General features: G+C 38.6%; 1 protein-coding gene across 2 annotated transcripts in view; it reads right to left on the bottom strand.

Moving 5' to 3' along the window:
• The window catches only part of CFH (complement factor H), a 43,057-nt gene that overhangs the window by 14,718 nt on the left and 12,713 nt on the right, over positions 1-15,626 (bottom strand). For both annotated transcript variants that reach the window (XM_030033479.2, XM_030033480.2), the window contains exons 5-13: positions 15,021-15,215; positions 12,604-12,774; positions 9,285-9,464; positions 7,531-7,731; positions 6,449-6,628; positions 3,725-3,901; positions 2,399-2,578; positions 2,071-2,244; positions 564-746 (exon numbers count right to left, since the gene is read on the bottom strand). In XM_030033479.2, coding sequence (XP_029889339.1) covers positions 564-746; positions 2,071-2,244; positions 2,399-2,578; positions 3,725-3,901; positions 6,449-6,628; positions 7,531-7,731; positions 9,285-9,464; positions 12,604-12,774; positions 15,021-15,215 — 1,641 coding nt within the window. The remainder of the gene's footprint in view (positions 1-563; positions 747-2,070; positions 2,245-2,398; positions 2,579-3,724; positions 3,902-6,448; positions 6,629-7,530; positions 7,732-9,284; positions 9,465-12,603; positions 12,775-15,020; positions 15,216-15,626) is intronic.

Raw genomic sequence — 15,626 nt, 5'->3', positions numbered from 1 at the left:
CCAAACCTAAAAATTACCCCAAGCAGATCTGTAGGGAGGAAATCATCAGCATCAACATCTTATTCCCCCCAGTGAATGACTTGAGATACTGGTAATGTTCTGTAACTTCCCTCCAAAACACACCAGGCTGAAGACATTGACTTTAGGACCCAAAGGGGCAGTGGAAGGGTGAGCACAAAACCAGAAAAAGGGGTAAGTAAGAGAAAGTGTGTGTATAACAATTGTAATTCTATACTATAAATTGTTTGTATTACTTAGATATTCTGTATTATTTATATGTTTAAAATTATTCTTTATATATTACATATTTATTTTATTTTTCTTTCTATAGTAATTTGACCTGGACTCACAACAATTCTTTGATTGGACTGTTGAGATTTCAATTATACTGTTAATAAAGTTTTGGCTTTATATATAGTGTGTGTTTACTTTTCATCCATAACATGATTTTGAATGTAACATATTATACCTGCAAATATGCAATTTTAATTGTGAAAATATCTGTGAAGTATTAGCCTACAGTGAATTATAGACTTCTCACAAGTAAGAGTTATATAGATTACCAATGCAAGAGGGAGGAGACGACCATTGTCCATCAACACATTCTATTTCCTTTGATCCAACCAATTTAAATTCAACGTTGCATTCATAGTGCTCTCTGTCCCCATGCTGATACTGTTCCACAGAGCCACCAGCCATATTTCCATTGGTAATCACAGGTGGAGGTCCACAGCCTCTGGCGTTCACTGAAATTAAGAGATCAAATTCATGCTCTGAACTCAGAACTTTTCGCACAGTTATACGTTAAGTGCAACATAAAATAGATTGAATTTGTTGTTTAAAATTAAGAAAAATCAGTAGAACAAGTTAAACAAACAGGTCATTGGTTTATGCCTTTGAATATCTGGATTTACGTTGGGCTGGAGATCACAAACAGATGTGCATGACCCTGGCTCACTCTATCTTACTTCCATGCACCGTCAATTGCCTGCTATGATGAAAGAAGTGGTTGATAAAACTAACCCAGTCTTAAAAGAAAAAAAGTGTTACATGGATGACAACTTCAGTATTCTTTAAAAAAAAAAAAAAAAAAAAGGTGAAAATTCTACAAGCAATAATAACCTATGTTATAAAAACACCCAGGAAGTGATATGTACTGTATATTAAAGGAATTCACTTCTGATGGAGTGAATGGAACTCCTGCTAAGGGAGCTTAAAATGTCGGTTTTAAATGCAAAAGAGAGTGAGCAAATAGAAGGATGACAGCATGAAAGACAACAAGGAAATTGATTGAGTGGGAAGAAAGGGAGATGAGAAATACAAGATCTCTTCATTCTCTCAAGCTTCCTCATGAAAGGGCATAGCACCAGGAAAAGAAACTTTTCAGATGCCAGTAAGTTGTGCTCTGTCTTAAAAAGGATGAGAAGAATAGGGGCATATATCTTCTCTTCTGCATAAGTTTGTTCATCCTACCCAATGAAGCTGAGGGATTCCACAGGGAAAACCCTTCACTCAGTTTCTTTTGCTTGGGTCCAGCTCTGTGTCATCTCCAAACCGTAATTTTTTCTTCAATATCATGTGATCAGACAAAGGAACATAGGGTACAACATCTGATGGGTATCAACATTAGGCAGTGGCAAAACTTAGGACATTCAGGATACAGTAAGAGAGGACATTACTCAAATCAATCACTCCTGGCTGCCATACTGCACATTATTTTTGCCTTTTTGAATAATAAATAATTTTTCATACATTACAGTCAATAACTTGAGTGAAATTTTGTGAAAGCCATTTACCAGCTCACTTTCAGTTATTGCAGGACTCCAATTGGCATAACTAAAGGTAACAGAAAGTTCAACATTGGAAGTTCAACTGTTCAGAATCTTTCACATGAAATAGCAAAACACTACGAAATGATACAAAGAGGATCAGTTCCTGTTCTTTTAGAGATGAAGATGGGATAATTGTTCTTGGGAGCAAGGCTGGCTTGTAGAAGGTGTCCACAGAAGTCTTCAGGACCCAGGCATTTTCATCTATTTCCTACTACAATAAAGTTGACAGAAGAATTACCTTTACACACTGGTGGTGACGGAAACCATCCAAAGTAATAGCACTGAGTAGAGGCAGGTCCCACTCTTATGTAATTGTTTGCACAGGTAAATTTCACAACATCTCCACTGTGGTATTTACCCTCCTTGGGAGAAAAATCTCCATTGGGCAATGTCAACATTTCACATTCTATTGCTACAAAGACAAAACATTTTAGCATATAGTGTACACCCTACAAAAAGTACGTGAAATGCTACTAATTAGAACAAAACCAAAGAAAGTCTTAAATAAAAAAGCTTCACAAAGTGTACAGAGAGTTACACTGATTAGCAAACATAACAATATTCACCAAGACACTGGGGCGTTGGATTCCATTCACCATTTATGCCACACCTTGTGGTACCAGTTGGCATATTATCTGCAGCTTGATATCCCTCCAAACATGCATACTCGATTATATCTTCAGGCATGAACATAGTTTTATTTGCATGGTAATTCAAAATGTCCACAGGAGGTGTTTTACATGATTCTGTAGAATAAAACAAAGTTAGTGCATTTTGTGATCCAGAAACACTGCCCTTTGGAAGCATCATTTCTGTAGGTGCTTTACTGTGTGCTAGTCGACTGAACTACTCAGTATATTTGAAACATTAAAAATTCTGCATTACCAGAATATGAATGTAAAATATCATATGTAGCATATTCACATAATATCTGTTGCATTAATCTTCAGAAATATCTGTCTAGAAGTAATATCTAGCATAAATATTTCTCGCTTAGATTCAATTCCTTTCCTTCTACTACATGTTATTATTGGTGTCATAGCAAACAGTTTGTACTCCTGTTCCCCATGGTCATTTGTGAGGTGGTCAGAAAAAAAGCAGCAAAATCCTAGGTAAAGGCAGTCTGAAATAAAAGGACAAGATAAAATATCAGCTAAAGTTGGTCAATATTACGAGTCACAGTATCATAACACTGGAAGATTAAGTCTCTTCTTTTACTATCCTACACCTTCATTCAGGAGAGGAAGGAACTTCTAAGAGGAGAAAGGCAACAACAGTATGGAGGTATTTTCAGGAAAAAGCATTCCGGTGTTTTTCACAAATGTACTTTTTAACACCAGGGCAGACATATGCATAGTGCTTTTTATGCATAGTGATAACAACTTTCCAAATAATGAATCCCATTTTTCTCTAGTTTGGTTACATTTAAAGAAAGTTCTTGGCAGAATCCCTTGGTTCACAGGCATTTCTTCATTAAATCTTCCCTCACATGTGTGAAAGGTGGGAGAATTGGGAGTAAATTTGGGCATATGTACCTTGTATCTCCAGTGTGAGATACACTCCAGTGGAGCGTAAGTTCTTACACTCCGCAGTAAGAAATCACTGGAGAGGTCAGTGATTACCATCTACTTGGTGCTACAGAGGTCCAAAAAGATAGCTCACCTACAAGACAGTAGATACTTTCCCACCTTACTCACTTCCTTTAAGTTTTCTCTCTTTATTTCCTGGAGCCCCAGAAAGGTTAATCTCTGGAGGATCAGTCCTCTGTTTGAGTCTCCCTCTGCCCAGTATGAAAACTCTACCAATCTAGACAACAAAAAACTGAGTACATAGGACATCATGTCTGTGTCAGTGACAATGATAGGGAGCTCTGAAGCCTTTATGCTACTCACTGATGCACTTTGGAGGTGGAGTCCAGCCATTCTCTTGACACTGTATCACTCCTGTTTCTTGTCCTTCTGGAGTTAAAAAGCCAGTATGACAATTATAGGTGACCTTCTCCTGTAAACGAAATATTTTCTTTCCCAAGGTCAAATAACCATTGTCAATATTGATATTCTGGCATTTTTCTGAAAGAGATAGATAGAATTTTTTTTCCAAGTAAAACACTGCCAAACTACATGCTTATAATACACAGAAGAAGGAGGACAAATGAAGCAGCAGTAGGATTTAGAACATTTTTAAGAGCACATGAATTTTTGCTTCTGCATTGAGTGCTTTTCCTGGGGGACAATTGGAAAGTGTGAAGTCAAAGTTCATGGTTACCAACTCACGCAGCACAAACAGGCATGGACAGGGGTTTCATCTGCAGCAATCCTGCAAGCTTCCAAAATTTTATGTCCACATCTGGTGTTCACTAGAAATGAAATTCATGTTGGGCAGGCACAGCACTGTGCATGCATAAAGAGGACCTTCTGTCCATATTGCAAGGTAGCACATGCCAGAGATCACCATGGTGTGCAGGTACCACCTCAGTTCTACCACAGAGAAGTCATTCAGAGTGCACATACTGCGGGGCTAAAGGAAATTTGTACCAAAGGACCCCTTCTTGCACACTAAAACACTAGTGCAGACAGACCCAATGTTGTAACTGATTTCACATCACTTGGAATACATTAAGCCAGTCTAAATCGATGGAAATCAGTTGTCTTGGTTGGATGTTATGGTCTTGTATTCTGAAAGAAAACTTCTGTAGTATGTTAAATTCTTTACTAATAAATCATTCTGTGAAGAAGTTTCTTCATTTTAACAAATTAACTCTACAACAAATAGCAATATTTGCACATTAGAGAGTCAAGTAAATAAAGATATGAAACAGAAAAGACTTTGAGGAACACTAGAGGATGTATTTGAATGTTGGGAGCAGAGTTAATGACACTTCAGTGCAACAGCTTCAAAAGTTTAAATTTCACGTCAAATTTTTTGGTGTTTATACCACTGATGCCCACCATTGCCTAACACTAGGAATCACAAAATTTTATTCTGCTTGCTCATTGCTATATCAAAATCTCAGTGGGTGGCAGTCCAAGACATTCTGTGGTCGCTGTCTCTATCAGGGTGGAATGGTGTGTGGATTGTAAGGCTCATAGTTCACAAACGAGTTTCACCATGTCTAGTGCACACAGGCAACTCATGGCAGGGGTTAGGAAAGTGACCCAGCCTTGAATTGCCTTGAGGCCCTGTCTCTCTGCAGAGACAACTCCCGGGGAGCTGTGTAGACAGCTTAGCCCTGGGTTGTCTGATAAACCCTAAACTAAACAGGGCGGTGGCTGTGCCATTCAAAGAACCAAAACCTGAGCTGAGCCTTGAAATCCCTTAACAAACAGTATGCCCTGAGTCTCAATCCAACCACTATTCAGTCGCCTGAGGAAGCAAGGTAAAAAAACCCCAAAACCTGGAGGGTTTCAGCTTCAGTTTCAAATGACAACCTCGTGTAGTCAAACAATCACAGACCAGCAAAGGGAAGATAACGGGAAACTCCACTCAGATATACATAATCCATTTAGGCATATATCATGATCCACTCAGACATAGTCATACACACCATTCCACAAGTCAGGGGATAAAAACTCTAAGATTCAGGTTGGAGATGCGGGAGTCACTTCTCCAACTATACAGTTGGCTTGTGAAGGAAACCCTTCCCCCGCCTTGATCGGGACGCCGGTCGAGGTAGCTTCCCTGGGATTGAGAGCCCTTACCTGGAGAGGTAAGTGAATATTGTTTATGCTTTAAGTTTGTAAACACCTGTGTGCTTGTGGTTGTCTGTGAATCGCTTGTGGTTGTAATAGTGTACTACTCTTGCCTTAAAAATCGCAATAGTGCATTCCTCCATTGTATCTGTAAAACCTGCAATACTGGCGTGTTAAGTCTGTAAGTGAAGTTCAAGTCCTTTGCTTGAACCTTGCAGGAAAGTCTGTGAGTGAAGTTCAAGTCGTTTGCTTGAACCTTGCAGTTAAGTCTTTTTCCATCACAAATGGTTTCCTAAAAAAAGTATTTTTACAGTCCAAGAAAAGCTAGGTTGAATTCTTTTTGTCCATATGAAATCATTATCTAAAGTATTTAAAGTTCCTGTGAGACATTCTAGCAATTTCAGGCTTGGTACAAGTCAGGAACAAAAGCTGGAAACAGAGTTAGGAGAGGTAACCTTCCTATTCCTCCCTCCTTCCAGTATGATGCCAACTGGAAAGGAAGCAAGAGGAACAAGGATCAGGTGGCACAGCAAGAGGCTGAAAGGAAACAAATTACAGATAGGCTGTGCAAGGGGAATGATCACTATTTATTACATTACTGCACAGCTATGTTATAACAAGATTTCATCACTGAAAATAAAGGGACTGTCACTCCCATCCCAGAGCTTACATTCTAGGAGATCTGAATGAGCCATGCGTGGATGTTTTACAGGGTTTCATTCTGCATGTTTATATAGCGACTGACCTCAGCAGCACACAGGGACATGAGGGCTGCATGAGACATTGAGAGAATGACGGCATTGTGTTTCAGGTGTAGAGCACCTAGACTTAGAGTTACTAAGCAGTAGTGATGGATTAATGTACGTGATGTGATGACGGATTTATCGGTTTTAGCTAGAAACCTCAACAAAATACGAGCACACTTACTTTTACGGATACATCTTGGAGGAGGTGACCAGTCATCCTTTGTGCACGTGACTTGCCCATCTTTATGTTCAGTATAGTAGTCATCACTGCAGACATATTTAACTCTTTCACCTTCCTTGTAAACATTCTTCTGTCCATATGAGAAATAACCATTTTCCAGCTGTCTGACGTGACATTTTTCTGAAGAAGGAAGGTAAGTACATTTAACCACAGTAATTTGTACTGCAAGAACTGAGGTAAATTAATTCTCAGGAAGATGGTTACTAAAAAATGCAAGAACTGAGGTAAATTAATTCTCAGGAAGATGGTTACTAAAAAATGGGCCTCCAAGTGCCTTTCTGTAGCCTTTATCCCCAAAAGACATTTGTGTTCAAACCTGAATGAAAGCATGATTTGTTTCACTGCCCTAAGATTAATGAATCACATGAACAGGAGTGCAAGTCGCTACATGAAGTGCTAAGAAGTGGTCTAGTAAACAGTATCGCTTACCTAGTGTTCATAAGCAAGTCTGGCTAACTTCAGTGCATCTAGCATCATGTATACCAGCTCTGGTTTGGTCTGCTACGTCTCTAAAATGTTGATGGCTGCCCTGAGTGATTTTCAGCATTTGCTTCCGGGAGATTTTATCATCTCTGTGCAAATGTATCAGCCTCTCAAACCAGCTCTAGGGATTTTAGCAGCAGCTAAGCACGCTGGCTCTACAACATCCTGTGCCCCCAAGAGCCCAGACACAAGCAGCTGTGTATGCAGATGAAAGTAGATGCATGCACGTGACCCAGAAGCCAAAGAAGAGAAACATTTCCTATGTATTTCTCAATCTCACGAAGGGTGTCAGCAGTAAAGAATCTCCAAAATCCAAAAGTATCATTTCAGCCTTCCTCATTTCAGAGTGTCACTTACCAGCTGACAGTTTGAGCTCTGCAGATAGGATGAAATCTGGGTGCAGTTCCAGGGGTCAACTAAAGCAGTTCTACTTTAACTAACTGCTCTTTGTTCCGTCCTGTGCTCCATCAGCACAATTTCTGCTGCACAGACCTTTGATAATTCCAACAGAATTGAGCGTATAATGGAAATGTACTTACTGAGGCATTTTGGCTCTGGATACCAGCCCCTTTCAGAACAGACCATTCGAACCCAGTATTCTCCACTCGGGGTTGTATAACCACGAATGCAGTGGTAATCAGCATGCTGCCCAAAACTCATCGGAAAGTAATAGTTTTTGTAGTACTCCAGTCTTTCACTTAACTTGCCATTTTCTATGGCTGGGTAGTCACATGGTTTCTCTTGAAATAGAATTGAAGAGCAACAATATCAACACATGCGTGACAAAAAGCTCTGGACACAATTAATTCAGATTCAGCTTCACCATCTGAGTGTTTTCTGAAACTGTCAGAATCCAGACGGCACACCTTGGCAGATCCTAAGGAGTGCGGGAGCAATCACACTCTGCTTCTGCTGTCTTTGTCAGTGCTTATACCTATGTTGCTTCCCTCTGATCCCGTTGCAACCAACAGAAATCCCGTCAATATTCTCACCGGACTCCAAAGGCTGATTCATGAGACCAAAGAGTAAGTATTTATTCTACGGTGAGATGACACTGTCTTTGTAGAGTGTCTCGACTAAATTTACTATACTGACCATGATGGGAGCCCAGACAGCTAGCTCAGATATAGACACTGAACTGTGGACTCAAAATTGAGATGACTCCTGTCACCACTTTCATTGGTGGTAACTTTGGGGATCCTGTACCAAAAGCTCTTCCTGGTTCTTCTCATTTTTATTTTAAAACTGTAGTGTTTTTCTTTTGTTCTCTCAGTTCCTCAAAAGAACTGACCCTTTTCAGGGACAAGTCAAGGATAGAAGGAGGAGATTCCCAGAAGCTTTCATTCAAGTTTACCCAGGGTGTCCTACTTGGCCATAGCAGGTAGGTTCCTTCTGAAGTGCTCTGACCCAGAGCCTACATGCTGGGGCAAGGGAGATCACACACTGGACAGACCATTCAATAACGAGTGAAGTGGTCTCAGAATGATACAGAATTTTAGAACCCACACACATATAAAGGAAAGATTAATACAGATACTAACTGCACTTTTCAGCAATAGTTGAAATCGTCTTAGCCAAAGGTTCATTTACAAGACTGATTTCATCAGGGTTTCTCTCACATTCTAAGTTTTTCTTTTACTTTCAGTGACTAAAAATCAAAGAGTGCTAGATTATGAAATTAATTGCTAATGTATTTATTTATTTGTTAATACTGTGCGTACTGGGCAAAACTATTATTGTAGTTATGGGAAGTTTAAGCTAAGAAAGAACTCATCAACAATCACGAATATCTTGTTTTGTTATTTGGCAGACATTATAATAGGTAGAATAAAACTGTGGTTGTTTATAATATACCAACATACAACTGCAAGTAAAAATCTAAAGCTGTGATAAGCATAATGAAAGATACCTTCTAACCATTACCTATGTTTTGTTTTGGTTTGGATACTTTAACACTCACTCTGTCCTCTTATCTTGACTGGCATGCTACTCTTCATGTGGACCACAAAAATTCCTGACAGGGAGCTGACTATAGTACATTTTAACACATACTTTCACAAATACAGAAATAAATAATACCTGTGTTTATAAACATAATGTAAATGTAGATTATACCATCGTTTTTATAGCTGACTTTTCCAAACCATCAAATTAAGCTTTACATCACAAAGAAGCACGATGAATAAGCAACTCCCATTTCTCATGCTTCTGAAGTTTTTCTCTTGACCTCTTTTTCACTGAGATATTTCCAACAACTCTACATGTTGTGTCTTCATTCGTGAGAGCTACTTACGGACACAACCCGGATCAGGCACCCAGCCATTCTTGGTGCATTCAGCTGTGCTTTTGCCAGTCAATGTTTTAAAATGATATCCAGGATTACACTGTATTGTGATTATATCACCTACGATGTAGTTGTCTTCTTGAGGTCTAAAGTTCCCATTGGGAATTCTTGGAGGAGAGCATACAATTTCTAAACAAAAAGAGAAAAATTGGATGCTCATTTGAAGAATATGTTTATATTTGTTGCATAAGTCCTTATTTTCATAGTATATTGACCATAACTGCATAAAATAGTTAAAAAGATGTTTCTTAGGGCAAAGAAAAGGTTACATTTCTCTCCCACTCTTAGAAATGTACAGTTCTGTAAAAGGAGAGTGACAGCTGTTACTGATGTCATGCTAATTAGAAGATTAAAACAAAGAGAATGGTTGGAGCAAGAACTAGAGGTGATCAAACTGAATTTGACTAATCTTTTCCAGTAGGTCATTCCACAGCTGGAGCTCAAAATGATCTATGCTGGGCTCACTCACAGCTCTCCTGGGTTGGTTTATGGACACTGTCCCAAAGGACAGGCAGATTCACTGGCAGGTCCTAAATGGAGAAATAACTATACTTAACTAGGAACCAATCATTCGAAGGCTGTGTGATTAAGATTAGGGTCTTGCACTGACACTGGAAGCATTTCAACAACTGAGAAAGGACGAGAATGCTAGCCTAAAAAGCTCATGATATCTTTATGCTTAGAGAAGCCAGGCAAACATATTATTTATAAACAGGAGCCTGTCTTTTGGGGTTGTTTTTGTATTCTACTTCCAATTCAGAAAATATCACCAACACACTCAGGGCTGGGAGGGGATGACTATAAGGTAACTACTGGTTGGTCCTGCTGTGGGGTGAAGGTGGGCAAATCAGCTGTATGCATGTACTGCTGAATCACCTAGGTTCAGTGATAAGTCAAGCAGGATGTGGAACCACTATCTGAATATGCCCCAAGTATCAGAGCCCAGTACATCAGTGTCTGGAAGAATGTTTTGTTTGGCACTTCTCAAAAGCAGTATGTTGCTAAACCATACGCATATTAATTAGCATCATGACTAATCTTGAAGCAGAAAGGTCAAGAGCAGAGTGGGCACTAAGACTGACTACTCTTTATTTCTAAAGGAGTCTTTCTGGAAGAGGTCCCAGGAAGGTGGGTGGTACACAACATCCTACAATGTTGCCCTGTTAGCAAAATTTTTTTCCAGTTTCAAGTGTCTGGCAATTTCTTGAAGACAATTCAAGGCACTAATCATTTCCCCAAAATTTGCATCAAACTATTTCAACTGGGACATAACATGCATATTTCTGTTTGTGGGATTTGGAGATTTAAATATAATGTTTAAGCGCTGCAGTTGAATGAAACTAAAGTAAAATCCATGACCCAGAGGGCTGATGTCAAACAGGACTAGCCTCAGAAATTACAGAGTTGTCATCTTAACTGCTCAGATGGCATTTGGGAGTTAAAAAGCAAGAGGGAGTTTCAGCACTGTAAATATATTAATTTGTAGAGATTCTCAGACAATTTCTGATGGGAAGTTTGAACACCATGGATAATGTGGTTGTGCAATTACAGTTCTGATGACATTAAACAAATTGCTGTCTTCATCCTAGACTAAGGGTCATGGAAGTGGCAGGATTCATGCACACCATATTATTTTGGTCTCTGTTTATACATCACTTCATGTCCACAGTTCTTAGGGTTAGTGAACTTCAAATCTATGTTGTACACAATTTTTGACATAATGGCTGTGTAGAAAGTGCTACTGTTTTCAGCTTTATGTATAATCCAGCACTAGAATTCCATTATAATTTTCAGTTCACACACTTATGGCCATCAATGGACTACTTCTCTTTCTGAAATTGGACCACTTCACATTTTCTCAAACTCCTTTGGAAATGGCCATGTCAACTTCAGACTGTTCTTCCTACAACACTGTCTTACTATTTCAGAACAACTCTTGAAATGCAGCTTACAAACTTAAATCAGGATTTTAACTTGAAAGATACTTCTGTAATCTCCAGTAATTTCTGAAAGGTTGCACAGTACACTAGCAATTTCTTACTGAAGTTTCATTAGTGAAATAGGGATCATTTTTTAATTGTTCCTCTTTGGTTGGAACTGGTTGATCAGAACTAGTAGTCTGGAAATTTAAAGAAAGGATATAATGACTAGCAACCAGGTGCTCAGTCCGCTCAAACTACAGTAAGACTCATCAGGACACTCAGACAAAACGCAGAGGTCAGTTCAATAGGTGTAGCAAACTTCTATTGTCTCAAATGTTCATACAGGGTGAGATGTTGAGTGGTATTTTACTGAGTGATTAGTCCTACGATTACCAGTAGCAGAGTCTTGGCTATGATGACACAGAAGATGCGTTAACTTGTATCTCCCCCTCAAAGAACTGCTTGTGATTCATAAGTAGGTCACCGAGTTAAGCCTATTAGCTTTCCCTAATTTTATTCATACTGCTGCAATTCATATGGTATCAAACATATTTCTTTACCCAGTTTTCCAACATACAGCACAGCCACTGACTTATACCAGTTATGTTCATGTTAAACACAGTTTAAAAGGTATTGAGACTTGATGTGAAGACAATAGGACTTCAAAAACCATACCACTTCTCTAAGAAGGTGGTTTCAAATATTCATTTTCCCATGCTGCTAAAAATTTCAGATTTCTTCTGTAGGTTGAATTTCTTTGGTATTAATACCTTTTTCTCCTGCTTGCTTAAATATTCTCTTTAGTGTCTGATTCTTCCATTCCTTAGATAAAAAATTTTCATCATATTTTGTAGAAGGTAAAGAGATTCAGCTTTATCTTTCCTATTTGTCCAAATGAGGATTTTTTTCTAACCCAAGAAATCTTTTTCCTATCTTCCCCCCACTAATTCAGAATCATATAAAAATAGAATAAAATAAAAACAGCTACTAATGCTGCATGAAGTATTTTAGCATCAACCTCATTTATATAGTATACTGGACAAACTGTTGCTTCATGGACCTATTTAATAATTTAATTTATATTATTATATAACATATATCTCATTATAATTTAATAATCAAGTAACAAAAGACTGAATTAACTGTTTTTGCTACTGCTCTCCATGGAAAACTCTTATCCAGTTGTTTGGTCCCTTTAACACTTCATCCTTCCAGACCTTCATGGCATATTGGTCAGATATGGATGGATTTCTTTTGTTATGAATAAACTAACGTTTGTCATTACTAATCTCCGAAATAACTTCCAAACACAAAAAATGTGCAAAATAACTTTAGGCAAGGCTAACCAGTACAATAGGGGGTTGGATTCCATCCTGATTCAGTACACTGTACACCTGCTCTTTCACCGTATCTGTATCCTTCATTACAGGCAAACTGTAGTTGTTCAGATTCCTTGTAAGATGCCTTTGGAGAATGTACATATCCATGCAGAATTTCTGGCACATCACAGATAATCTCTGAAATTAAGAAAGACAAAATTCATGTATTTGTGTTTATTTTTATTTGCTAAGAATAAATGCCTATTGGAATAAAATTTAGAGGTTTTTTCATTCGACTTCACAAAAACATTTGCATTTGGAAACTGAAACTTATTTGAGAACTCTTCAATGACCTGACTGTGGGTGCCAGGTAGAAAGTGTGCTATAGCACAGCATCAATACCAAATTGGTTCATGAGACAGATTTTGTCTGTCAGCCCTGTCTCATGAGGGCTTTGCTTTGGATTTTAATGGATCTCAGAATCAGTATATAAGGCAGGATACATTCTAAAATAAGCAACTAGGCTACCTGAAATTTAGGATTTTCCATTTTTCAGATAATTTCATTTTTGTGTGATTTCCAGCAAACCTAAAGCTCTCTCACAGTCAGTAGCCGATTAGTTAAATCATGGCATCAACAGGAAAAAAGAATTAAACTATCTGGAAAACACTAGAATGCTTAACAATCTATAAAAGAACCTCATCACCCCCAGCTCCTTACCAAACCCAGTAAAACCACCGAGATCTTGCAGTTTCCAAAAACTGCATTCATAAAGCCAGAAAATACTTAAGGCTTTGTTTCCTTGGCCACAGAGCAGGACACCAAAGAGTTCTCTTGGATTCCTTTGCTGGATTTACTTTGTATTTAGGATGAAATGTAGCTCAGTGGAACCGTCATTGTTTAACAAAATTCACTATATTCTGCAAATGTTACAAGCACGTGTTTAATCCCACTTTATGCTGTTCAAATTATAATAAATGGGGGTTTCGAAGCAGCAAAATGCAGCGCTGAAATTGTGAACAAACCATACATGTATCTGACATCCTAACATATGTACTCTGCTCTTGTAAATGCAGACTTCCTGATCAGATAACATATAAATAATCTAAGACACTTGATGCACTGAATGTTTAACAGTGATCGTTACCATAAACTTCCTGGGATTGGTTCTTACATACTGATAATCCAATCCCCTACAATCTCTATTTGCAAAATGGGAGGAAAACCCCATCCACCAGTACAAGCCTCAGGCAGGGCAGGGTGGGGTCGACTGGCTGAAAAGTAGTTTTGCAGAAAAAAACTTGGCAGTCCTGATGGACAAGCTGTACAGGGGCGGGCCATGCGCCTTTGCAGCTAACAAAGAAAACAGCACCCTGGGCTCCACTGGGAAGAGCGTTGCCAGAAGTTCAAGGTGGGTGATTCTTCCCCTCTGCTCAGCACTTGTGGGACCACATCTGGAGTGCTGCGCCCAGGTCTGAGCTCCCCAATACAGGAAAGACATGGACATACTGGAGCAGGTACAGTGAAGGGACATGAAGATAATTAAGAAATTGGAAAAACTGACAGATGAAAAGAGGCTTAAGAGAGTCTAGAGAAAAGAAGGCTTGGGGGGGAGGGAGGATCTTACTTGTACGTATAAATTCCTGACTGTGGTGGGGCAGGCAGAAGTAATGATGATGGAGCCAGACCCTTCGCACTGGCACCCAGTGACAAGATGAGAAGCAATGGGCACAAATTGAAATACAGGAAGTACCACTTAAACATAAGAAAAAACATTTTTACTTAAGAGTGGTCATACACTGGAACGGGTTACCCAGAGAGGCTGTGGAGTCTCCATCCTTGGAGATGTTCAAAAGCCGACTGGACATGGTGTTGAGCAACTTGCCCTAGCTGACTGCTTTGAGGGACCATTTATTCTGTGATTTTGTGGTTGAGTAAAAACTAAACATGAATTAACCTTCTAACTTGTTGAAACACATCAGTCTGAAGAAAGAAAAATCCATCATGATGTCTTTGTATTTTATATACCCTAAGAACATGAGTGAATTAAAATCATACTTGTTTTTTAAACTTGGTTCACATAGATTTAAAATTGTTTGTGATTACTTTGGTTAAATCGACACTGAAGTGATTGAATCTTATGACATACCAAAGCTATTTTCAAAGAAATTGACTGCAGCCTAGCAAAACATACAGCTTGTAGTGAAAAATGCAGAACAAACATATGGTCCATTAAGACTATATTAGCATCCAACATTCTCCGATTTCTCTTTCTTATCCCACTTATTCTGCACATATGCAATGGAGATTGTTTATAGACAAAGTATGCTTAACTGCTGTGGAATAAAGTAAAAGGTTTGTAGTTTCCCATATGGTACCCAGTCCTTAGAAGTCTGTGAGAATAAAGCTTCTTAATTACAGATAATAAATAGTGTACTTTTTACCTTGGCACTGAGGCACATCACTATTCCATTTTCCATTAGAAGAGCAAATTATTTCTTTAGATCCAACAAGCTTGTATTTTGCATTACATTCAAAATTTACAACTTGGCCAAAGGAATATTCTCGGCCTAGCTCAAATGCACCAGTCATAATTATTCTTCCATTTACCGGTGCTTGTACGGGTAAACACTTTGCCACTGGAAAATAAAATAAAACAAAACAAAAGGAAAGGAAAAAACCCAGCCATTTTGAGGTCTATTCTGTAAAATGAATTGACACACAAAAAAGTTAAAATACAGAAAACTCACTGCAATTTCCTTACACATTTTAAAAATATACAGTTTTGTTATGTATTCAGATACCATTTGCAACAGATATAATACAAAACCCTAAGCAAAAAGACAGACTGACATAGGAGGAAGCTTGTAGACCGGCTCTCATCACCCTCTTCTCTGCCCTTGAAGGCTAAAGACAGAGCACCCACTGACCTAGATGACCTCCTGAGGTCTCGCCCAATCTAAAATATCCTATGATCCTATGAATTCTATGGATGGTTAGATGAGCTTTGACTGACACATAGAGCCATTCAACTTTGTCAAAATAGGTTA

This window comes from Aquila chrysaetos, chromosome 12 (assembly GCF_900496995.4).
Source record: "Aquila chrysaetos chrysaetos chromosome 12, bAquChr1.4, whole genome shotgun sequence".
Classification (NCBI taxonomy): Eukaryota; Metazoa; Chordata; class Aves; order Accipitriformes; family Accipitridae; genus Aquila; species Aquila chrysaetos.
This window is presented reverse-complemented; position numbering and strand designations above follow the sequence as displayed.